Genomic DNA, 10,042 nt, shown 5'->3' on the forward strand with positions numbered 1-10,042 from the left:
ACCTTGAGGGCCCTGAGCCTAAGTCCTAATCCCAGTTGCTAACTGGCCTTATGACCAAGGAGCCTCAACATGTCACAGCTCTTGTGGGCTGTGGGCAGTAGGAGAGAGGGCACTGCCACTGGAGACCTGCGCTGTGGCCTGTTTGGCTAGTGCCTTGCTGTGCCATGTGGGACAAATCCTTTCCCCTCCTTATTGGGCCTCTAATTTCCCATCTGTGAACAGTTCATAGCAACTTGGGGCTGCTGGGAGGAGGGCAAGCAAGCCTGGAACCCAGAGCGTGGCCAGAAATGATGTCGACGAGGCCCATGACCACCTCCTCTGTTCTCCAAGACCTTTGCCTCTCCTCAGGCCCCTGGTCACCTTTCCCTGGGTCTTCGTTCTTTGATGTGAGTAGAGGGCAGCTCTAATCCCCCACCTAATAGAGAAGAAAACTAAGCTGTGGAGTAGGGTGGAGTGAGGGAGTGGAAGGAAGGTTGTGGTTTCCTGGTGAGGTGTGATGCTTAGACCTGGTCTCTAAAAATAAAATTAAAGTTAAAAAAATGAATTTAAAAAAACCGCCTAGTCTCTGAGGTCAGAAAAGACCAGCACTCAAATTTTGGCTGGGCGTTCTTAAAAGGATGCTTTCTTCATCTGGAGATATCTGGTGGAGAGGATTAGGTAAAATAATGTATTACTATTCTCAGGGTACCATAAATCCGCTGGCCCGCTCCCTCAGGGCACTGGCCCACGGCTCCACCCATGTCACGCCCCTTTCCCCGCAGCCAATCAGCGCTACCTCCCCAGAGCGCCCGTTCCCTCCACCACTCGCCGCAGCTCTCCCGGTGCCACCCGTTCCAGGGAGGCTGCTTGGTTTGGCAAGATATTCCTCAGGGGTCTCCCCTTCCCTTGGGGGCGCAGCTGAGGACTGCGAGGCGCGTCCGAGGGCCAGAAAGCTGAGATCGATTCTGAGTTGAAGGATCAAGTCTGCCCTCAAACCATTTTACAGATCAGGAAATCTGAGACCCAGAGAAGGGATACTCCCGCCCAAGGGCCACCGAGCCGACAGAAGCCCGGGCCAGGGCTTTCTTCGCGTATGTGGGAATGCAGGCTCGAGCCCTTGGGGGGCACAGTCCATACGGGAGCTGAGGCCGAAGCCGGAGCACTAACTGCTGTCTAGGGGATCGAGACGGCACTAGAGGGCTGGACTCCTTACTGCCTCAGTTTCCCCAGCACTACCTTTGTTGAGGAAACGGAGATGGGGATACTGGCCGAACGCGCGCCTGCTGAGACACAGTCCGACTGTATTTAGGCGCCCCGCACCTCCCCAAATCTGACCGAGGCTCCTTTTTTCAAGGATCCGCTATCTCCCAGCCCTTTAAAATCCGGCCCTGCCGTTCGAGTTTCTCGGCGTTCCATTGGAAAGACTCGGGGCTCCAGCTCCCTTCTCTAGAATGAACTGCTCTGACTGCCGCCCAGCTTTACCGGAGCGTTAACTGCGCAGGCGCAAGGGCAGCCAACCCAGTAAACGGAAGAGCTGGGTGCTGACGGCGCTGGGCGGGTCAGGGGCGGAGAGCGTGCTAACCAATGACTTGAGGGAGTAGGGGGCCGGGTTTGGGCCCTCAGTTGCTAAGCGCTACCCGAGTGGGAAGTGGTTCAAGAGATGGGGTGAAGGGTGGTTCACCGGCTCTCCAAGTCCTCAGCCTTCTGGCCCGCGGAAGTTAAGCAACCAAGAGGCGGGCCTAAGACCGGAAGCAGGAAGGAGGGCGCAGGAAGCAGGGCGCCGCAGCCTGTCGTACGGTCCTTCTGTGGGTCTGTCGGTGCCGAGGGCAGGATGGAGAAGCTGCGGCTCCTGGGCCTCCGCTACCAGGAGTACGTGACTCGTCACCCGGCCGCCACGGCCCAGCTGGAGACGGCAGTGCGGGGCCTCAGTTACCTGCTGGCAGGTGCCACCCTGACCTTTGATCCGTTCCTTCTGGGCCCTGACCTATGACCCCAGTGGCCCCCTTCCCTGCGGAGTCAGGGTAGTGATCGCTGTGCTTGAGAAGACCTGTCCAGGTTTCCAAAGGGCGTAAGGAGGGGATGTCCGGGACCCGAAGACGAAATGTGAGGCAGATGCTCACTCACACCTCCTTCTGTACCCTCTCCCCAGGTCGATTCGCCGATTCGCACGAGCTGTCAGAGCTGGGTGAGCCGGGCTCTGGGGGTGGGGTATGGGGGATCGGCTGCCTGGCCCCGGGTGAGTTCCCCACAGAGGGTGAACAGCCCAGCCCGAGATCCTGGGCTGCCTGTTAGACACCTTGTGCTATGACTGAATCGGCACAAGGTCTGTTGTTCATTGTCCTGGGCCCTCCATGTCCCTAAGTCAAGAGACACGTCTGGGGACCTTATCTGAGCATTCACTACTCGCCAGGCGCTGGGCTAAGTGCCTTTCTTACCTTTACTTGTTAATCCTCCCTACAGTCATATTAAGTGGTACTGTTATTGTCATCACTGTCCATTTAAGGAAGAAGCTCAGTGAGGTTAGAGAACAGTCACTGATGGTCCCAGAACCAAGATTCAAGTCTAGATCTCCCAGATTCCAGGATTCCCAGATTGTGACTACCTCAAGAGTGTTTGCCCAGTGACTGCTGTCACAGTCCTGAAAGAATGAACTGGGTTTTGAAAAGCAGAGGTGAGGCCAGGTGCAGTGGCTCAAGCTTGTAATCCCAGCACTTTGGGAGGCAGAGGCAGGTGGATCACCTGAGGTCAGGAGTTCGAGACCAGCCTGGCCAACATGGTGAAACCCCATCTCTACTAAAAATACAAAAATTAGCTGGGTATGGTAGCAGGTGCCTGTAGTCCCAGCTACTTGAGAGGCTGAGGCAGAATTGCTTGAACCTGGGAGGCGGAGGTTCCAGTGAGCCGAGATTGTGCCATTGCACTCCAGCCTGGGCAACAAGAGCGAAACTCCGACTCAGAAAAAAGAAAAGTGGAGGTGGAATAGACCCTCAGGAACAGGCTGCCAAGAGAGAAAGGGCCAGGAGGTGGGACCGTGTATCTGTGGCAGTTCAGAGAGCGATGGGCAGTTGTGGGCAGCTGGATGACCAGTGCCATCCAGCAGGGCAGTAACTGGCATGTCACTGAGATTGACCCATCCTTTCTTGGTCCAGCCACCCTTGTGAGATCATGTTGGGGAGAGGGGAGTGCTGAGGAAGTGGGTGGAGAGGAAGGTTGGTTTCCACATAGTCTGTGGGTGCCTGAGCAGAGCATGTGACAGGTGATCCCTGCAGCTCTGGGGAGAAGGTGAGAGGGATGGAGGCTGCAGAGCCAGCCTCTCAAGGCCACACTCTATCCCTCAGTGTACTCTGCCTCTAACCTGCTTGTGCTGCTCAATGACGGGATCCTACGGAAGGAGCTTCGGAAAAAGTTACCTGTGGTGAGAATTCTGCCAAGAACGGGGTGGGAAGCACGGGGACTCAGGAATGAAATAGTAGCAGCTAGCCCATGCGTGCAGCACGTCTCATGGAGTATGAGACAGGCCTATGTCCATCTGAGCCTCAAACCATCTCATTAGGTGACCTGTAAAGTGTGAGTATTCCCATCTTAGATGAAGAGACTGTCTCAGGTGAAGAGAGGTAGAGTCAGCTGTTTCAGGTCCCCCAGCCTGTTAATGGTGGAGTTGGTGTTTGAACTCACACCTGCACAGTTAGGCTTGGAAAGGGGAAGGTCCACATCTCTTGTCAGAGAAGCTCCCTCCTAGGAGAAGGGCCTGGGACTACAGGGTCCCAGGCCTCCTGACTTCTTGGCCTGGGGTTCTTGCAGTCACTGTCCCAGCAGAAGCTGCTGACATGGCTGAGCGTGCTGGAGTGCGTGGAGGTGTTCATGGAGATGGGAGCTGCCAAGGTGTGGGGTGAAGTGGGCCGCTGGCTTGTCATCGCCCTCATCCAGCTGGCCAAGTAGGTTGGGATTGTGGAGAGGGTCCTGGGTGGGGGTGACGCAGGCCAGCTACACAGATGGTGCTCAGCAGAGCATCCCTGGCCTCCCGCCGGCTAGCCACCTCCCCACAGCCCTGACATACTCCCCGAACCAGGGCCGTACTGCGGATGCTCCTGCTGCTCTGGTTCAAGGCTGGCCTCCAGACCTCACCCCCCATCGTTCCACTGGACAGAGAGACCCAGGCACGGCCCCCAGGTGAGCTACTTCCCCAAGCCCTGGAGCGGAATGGGCCATGGGACTAACTTGAGGATTTAGATCCAACCAGCATGAATACAGTAGTATCTGTTTGTGGAGCACACCTGTCCCTATCAACTATGTGTTCTCATTGCCCTGTATTCGACAGAGAAGACAATGATGCGGCTAGGGACAAAATCAGAACACGAACCCAGTACTTGTGATGGCCAGAGTCATTCATTTTTGTAGCCTGCAGGAAGAGGGAACAGAAGGGATGCCGCCAACCTCGCCTCTGGGCCTAGTTCTGTGTCCAGAACCATAGCCTCTAGAGGCAGGAGGCAGGGCACCCACCACATCTGTCCCTTCAGGGCTTTGGGCCCATCCCGTCAGCTTCTGGGCCTCACTCTCTGGACATTGAGTTGGGGCAGTTCATTGCCTCTCATCATGATTGTTTTGAAGGCAAAGGATTGAGAGGAGACGGCCCCTCTGGTGCTGTGGTCCCCATAGATGTGGTCAGGCTGGGCCTTCCCTGCCTTGCCTGTCCATGGGTTCCGGGAGGCTGGCTCTGGCCACAGCTATGCTGAGCTTTCCCCAGGCCAGGGAGGACTGCAGAGTGCTTTCCTCTGTGGACGGGTCTTGTGCTGAGCTGCCACCCTGGTTGTAGTTGCCTTGACTCAGCTGTTGCCATAGTACAAGCTCATCTGTTCTCCCCTTAGCTCCTGAGCATTCACTGCACACGTGTTCTTTGCAGGCTCCGCTGGAAGCATGTCCCTCTGACTGTCTGGCCTTCTGTCTATCCCTGCTAGATGGTGACCACAGCCCTGGCAGCCATGAGCAGTCCTATGTGGGGAAGCGGTCAAACCGGGTGGTGCGAACCCTCCAGAACAGTAAGTGGAGGATGTGGCTGGCCTGGGCACCTAGGTGCTGTCTGCCTGGGCCTGAGGGACTGGCTTTGGTCAGCAGCCACCTTCCCCTGCCCCAGCCTGGGCCTGGCTCGCTCATCTGCTGCCCTTGTGTTCTAGCGCCGTCCCTGCACTCCAGGCACTGGGGAGCTCCCCAGCAGCGGGAGGGACGGCAGCAGCAGCATCACGAGGAGCTGAGTGCGACCCCCACCCCCCTGGGGCTGCAGGAGACCATCGCAGAGTTTTTGTACATTGCCCGGCCGCTGCTGCACTGTATCCTTAGCGCGGGGCAGGATAGGACTGGCACTGCGGGCTGGGGATTGAGTGGGGAGTGCGCCCAGCAAGGCCCCTGTGCTGGAGACATCCTTGACGCCTTGGCCGTCAGTGCTCAGCCTGGGCCTGTGGGGTCAGAGGTCGTGGAAACCCTGGCTCTTGGCTGGTGTTGTGGATGTGACCAGGTGAGCCTGGGCCTGCCTGGGGCTTCACTCTCCGCTGGGCTTTCTGCTACAATCCTGGCCTCACATAGGCGGGGTGGCAGCGGCCCCTGCTCCTCCTGTTGCTGCCCCTCTGGACACCCAGCCCACGGCTCCTCCCCTTCCGTGGGCCTAGATCATGCCCCTGGCCCTGACCATGTCCTCCCTGCCTCCCAGCCTGAGCCTCCTGAGTGACAGAAAGGGCCTGACCCGGAGGGAGCGGCGGGAGCTGCGGCGCCGGACCATCTTGCTGCTCTACTACCTGCTGCGCTCTCCTTTCTACGACCGCTTCTCCGAGTAAGCACCCAGGACACCCTGAGCCAGGGAGAGGGCTGGCAAGCGGGCACTGGTGCTCCGGTCCCTGCTGGCGCCTTCCCTTCCCCACGCCTCATCCAGGGTTCACCAAGCACTGTGTGTTGTCCGGGTGGCAGTCACCAGATGCCAGCCCAGTCCCGCCCGCAGAGCTCTCTGGGCCATCAGGCCACTTGAGCAGGAACTTAAACATTGGTTGGCAGGAGAGGCACTGAGGGCAGGGCTGAGGGCATTGCCAGGCGGCCCACAGGGATGGCGACAGGGCGGGCGCCCATGGCCTCTAGCTCATTTCCACTTCTTCCAGCCAAATAGTTTGGCTTATCCTGACTTCTCAGAGGAAGACCTGGACGCTCAAGGAGGTTGGGCAACTTAAAGACACCCAGCTAGCCAGTGGTAGAGCTAGATCCCAAACCCGGGATCTCCCCTGGCCTTCGCTGCCTGGCCCAGCCCTCACTCAGTCACCTGTGAGGGTCCAGAGCTCCCAGCCTCAGAGAGGCCTGCTGGATTGAGCAGGGGGCAGCTTGGGACCAGTTCTTCCACAGACCTGCCACTATGACTGCGTGAGGTTAGACCACAGTCTGACAGGGGGAAACCCTGTGCAGTGGCTGGGACTGTGAGGCAGGCAAGGCTCCTGGGACCCCCTCTGTCTAGGACCTAATAACAGCTTAAAAACTGGCATAGGCTGGGCAGCAGTGGCTCACACCTATAATCCTAGCACTTTGGGAGGCCAAGGCAGGAGGTTGACTTTGAGGCCAGGAGTTCGAGACCAGCCTGGGCAACCCAATTCTACAAAAAAAAAAAAAAAAAAAAATTTGCCAGACATGGTGGTGTGCGCCTGTAAGTCCCAGCTACTCAGGAAGCTGAGGCATGAGGATCAGGCCAGGAGGCTGAGGCTGCAGTGAGTTATGTTCACTCCATCCCACTCTAGCCTGGGTGACAGAGTAAGTCCCTGTCTCAAAAAAACAAAACGGAAAAAAAAAAACAAAAAACTGGCATAGTTTTGCCAGGCATGATGCCTCACACCTGTAATCCCAACACTTTGGGAGGCCGAGGCGGGCGGATCACAAGGTTGGGAGATAGAGAACATCCTGGCTAACATGGTGAAACCCCGTCTTTACTAAAAATACAAAAATTAGCCAGGCGTGATGGCACGCACCTGTAGTCCCAGCTACTCAGCAGGCTGAGGCAGGAGAATCGCTTGAACCCAGGAGGCAGAGGTTGCAGTGAGCCGAGATCGCACGCCTGCACTCCAGTCTGGGTGACAGAACGAGACACTGTCTTTTTTTTTTTTTGAGACAGAGTCTGGCTCTGTTGCCCAGGCTGGAGTGTAGTGGTGCAATCTTGGCTCACTGCAAGCTCCGCCTCCCGGGTTCATGCCATTCTCCTGCCTCAACTCCCGAGTAGCTGGGACTACAGGCGCCCATTACCACGCCTGGCTAATTTTTTTCGATTTTTTAGTAGAGATGGGGTTTCACCGTATTAGCCAGGATGGTCTCGATCTCCTGACCTCGTGATCTGCCTGCCTCGGCCTCCCAAAGTGCTGGGATTACAGGCGTGAGCCACCGCGCCTGGCCTGACACCATCTTTTTTTAAAAGAAAAAAGAGTAAGGCTGCACCTTCTGGACCGCACCCTGGCACCTCTCTGGACCCTGCTCCCTATCCTTTAGGGAAACAAAGGCCCGCCTTGGCCTCCTAAAGTGATGGGATTATAGGTGTGAGCCACTGCACCCAGCCAGCCTTCCTCTTTTCTTTTCTTTTGTTTTTTGGGACGGAGTTTCACTCTTGTTGCCTAGGCTGGAGTGCAATGGCGTGATCTCGGCTCACCACAACCTCTGCCTCCCGGGTTCAAGCAATTCTCCTGCCTCAGCTTTCCAAGTAGCTGGGATTACAGGTGCGCGCCACCACGCCCGGCTAATTTTGTATTTTTTAGTAGAGATGGGGTTTCTCCATGTTGGTCAGGCTCGTCTCGAACTCCTGACCACAAGTGATCTGCCCACCTCGGCCTCCCAAAGCGCTGGGATTATAGGCGTGAGCCACCACACCTGGCCCCCAGCCTTCCACTTTTCTTGCTGCTCAGACAGACACATGAGCCAGGCTGCCTTCCAGATGTGTGGCCTTGAGCAAGTTATTTGATGCCCCTGTGCCTCATTTCCTCACCTGTAAGATGGGAATGATGACAGTACCCACTTTGTAGGGGCTCAGTGACTAACGTGTACAGCAGTGCGTGGGGTGTAGTAAGCACGCAGCGCTATGTATTGTCATCAGCATCCTCATCTCACCCGAGTTCCCCTGTGGAAAACCCTCCTGTCTTAAAAATCAGGGCCTTGGGCCTTGCCCTTTCCCCTGAACCAAAATGTGCCCTCTTCAGTACTGTGTCCCCTACCGGGGTCCTGACTGCTCTCATTGGTGGCTTGTGAGGTTTCCATGCAGCCCAGCGCTTCTGCCGGACTTGGGGGCTTCCCGAGGGCAGGGTGGGGTTGTCCTCCCTGGACCCTTCACCGTACCGCCAGGGCGCTGCTCCACATGCGACCCTCTAGAGGCCTTTGGTGTTGGATGTTGGTGGAAGGGGAAAGAGGAATGGGAGGAGGTGTTGTGGATCAGCAGCCACCCCGAAGCTGAGCTGGTGGAGGGTGGAGGCCAGAGCCAACCCCAGAGGTCTTGCCCTTGTGTACCGGGCTCTGTCCTACCTCCCAAGAAAGTCACCTTTGTTTTCTGGAATGCGCTGCGTTCGGCACGGTGGTCCGTGAAGGCCTCTGGGCCTCCTGGTTTGCGGGGACCCACCCCCACCCCACTCAGCTTGCTCCCCATTTATTGCCTCCCCCAGGGCCAGGATCCTCTTCCTGCTCCAGTTGCTGGCTGACCATGTCCCTGGCGTTGGCCTGGTCACAAGTAAGCAGGGGTGGGGCCGCGATGACTGTGGTGCTGGAAGGCGGGTGCACGCAAGCATCTCCCTGACTCCTCTGTCTCCTGCAGTTTCATTCTTGGCACAGTCAGGAGAGGAAGTCGGGAAGTCAGGGTTGGGTGGGGCTGCCCCTGCTGGGGGTGGGACTGCCCCTGGGCATCGGCCAGGGTGGCCTGAGGAGCCAGGGATGGCTGGAAGGAGGGTGTCCAGTGGTGGGGGGACTGTTAGACCACATCAGCTGCCAGCTTTTTTCTGGTCACAGTATCTTGGAGCGATACGAGACCATCTCATCTTGGGGGGATTCGATGGCAGAGAAGGGGTCCACCGGGCTGCTGAGATCCTCCCTGAGCAGAGGCCCACTGGGCTTGGGTTGGGTGACCGGACCTGACTCAGGCCCCTCAATGCCTACCTTGGCTGAGCTTCTCTGGGCCTGAGGGTCTTTGTCTGTAAATGGTACCAGAATCCCCTGCAGTGCTGCCTCCTAGGGGCAGGGCAAGACAGCCAGCTGGGCTGGCTCCTGGGCCGCAGGGGTGAGGTGCTGTATGTGGCGCCACAGCGCAGATTGGGGTCTGGCCTGCCCTGACGTGTCCCTCTCCCACTGCAGGGCCGCTCATGGATTACTTGCCCACCTGGCAGAAAATCTACTTCTACAGTTGGGGCTGACAGACCTCCCGGAAGGAGGGTGTGGGGAGGGGTGGGGCAGGGAGCCCCTCTTCCCTAATAAAACTGACTCCGGCAGCGTCCCAGCGTGCGGCCTCTCCGTGCCTACCGGCCAGGCCCCACACACAGCCCTGGTCGCCACCAGCGTTCCTCCCAGGACCTCTTTGACTGCGCTCTCCTGTGACGATGCCACTGCAGCCCGCACCTTGTCACTGCCGGGCCAAGAAGCCTTCATTAGGAGTGGGAACCAGGCTCCTCTCCCACAGAAAGCGGTGACTTCACCTCATGGAGCCCGGGAAGCCGCTCGCCTCGGCAGCCACAGGAGCAAACACTGCTGCTCTCTCGCTGGCCCCTGGTGAAGACAGGAAGGCTGAACCCCGGTGATGGCCGAACGCTGCCCAGCGTGTCTTCTGGCTGGGACCCTCCGTCTGCCCCTTCTCTGCAGGGCCCTGTGGCTCTGGCAGCCCCAGGCCATGGCATTGGCAGCCTCCCTGTGACAGAGCCTGGTGAACAGTGAGCCTGGCTCCCACGCAAGTGGCACTTCAAGCCCTGCATCCTCGGTTGAGAGTAAAAGGCTTTTCTCCCTTGGAAAAAGGACATCCGGCACTGGCCAGCACTGGGGAGGGAGTGGGAGCCAGACAGGCTCGGGGAGGAAGCTGGGGCCA

At 58.0% G+C, this 10,042-nt stretch overlaps 1 protein-coding gene across 1 annotated transcript; it reads left to right on the plus strand.

Moving 5' to 3' along the window:
* The first annotated feature begins 781 nt into the window (after positions 1-781).
* Positions 782-9,971, plus strand: PEX16 (peroxisomal biogenesis factor 16). Its single transcript, XM_054440459.2, has 11 exons — positions 782-1,922; positions 2,129-2,164; positions 3,318-3,394; positions 3,781-3,914; positions 4,049-4,149; positions 4,935-5,015; positions 5,151-5,303; positions 5,416-5,488; positions 5,681-5,800; positions 8,640-8,704; positions 9,322-9,971. Exons 1-11 carry the CDS (start codon positions 1,811-1,813, stop codon positions 9,378-9,380), a joined length of 1,011 nt encoding a protein of 336 aa, XP_054296434.2. The 5' UTR covers positions 782-1,810; the 3' UTR covers positions 9,381-9,971.
* Positions 9,972-10,042: the final 71 nt, after the last annotated feature.

This window comes from Pongo pygmaeus, chromosome 9, assembly GCF_028885625.2.
Source record: "Pongo pygmaeus isolate AG05252 chromosome 9, NHGRI_mPonPyg2-v2.0_pri, whole genome shotgun sequence".
Taxonomy (NCBI): domain Eukaryota; kingdom Metazoa; phylum Chordata; class Mammalia; order Primates; family Hominidae; genus Pongo; species Pongo pygmaeus.

Bases quoted from the DNA above. Each gene is read 5' to 3' on its own strand.
- PEX16 (XM_054440459.2), top strand. From the start codon at position 1,811: ATGGAGAAGCTGCGGCTCCTGGGCCTCCGCTACCAGGAGTACGTGACT. The intron at 1,923-2,128 runs GTGCCACCCTGA...CCCTCTCCCCAG, and splicing joins CCTCAGTTACCTGCTGGCAG to GTCGATTCGCCGATTCGCAC. The intron at 4,150-4,934 runs GTGAGCTACTTC...TATCCCTGCTAG, and splicing joins GACCCAGGCACGGCCCCCAG to ATGGTGACCACAGCCCTGGC.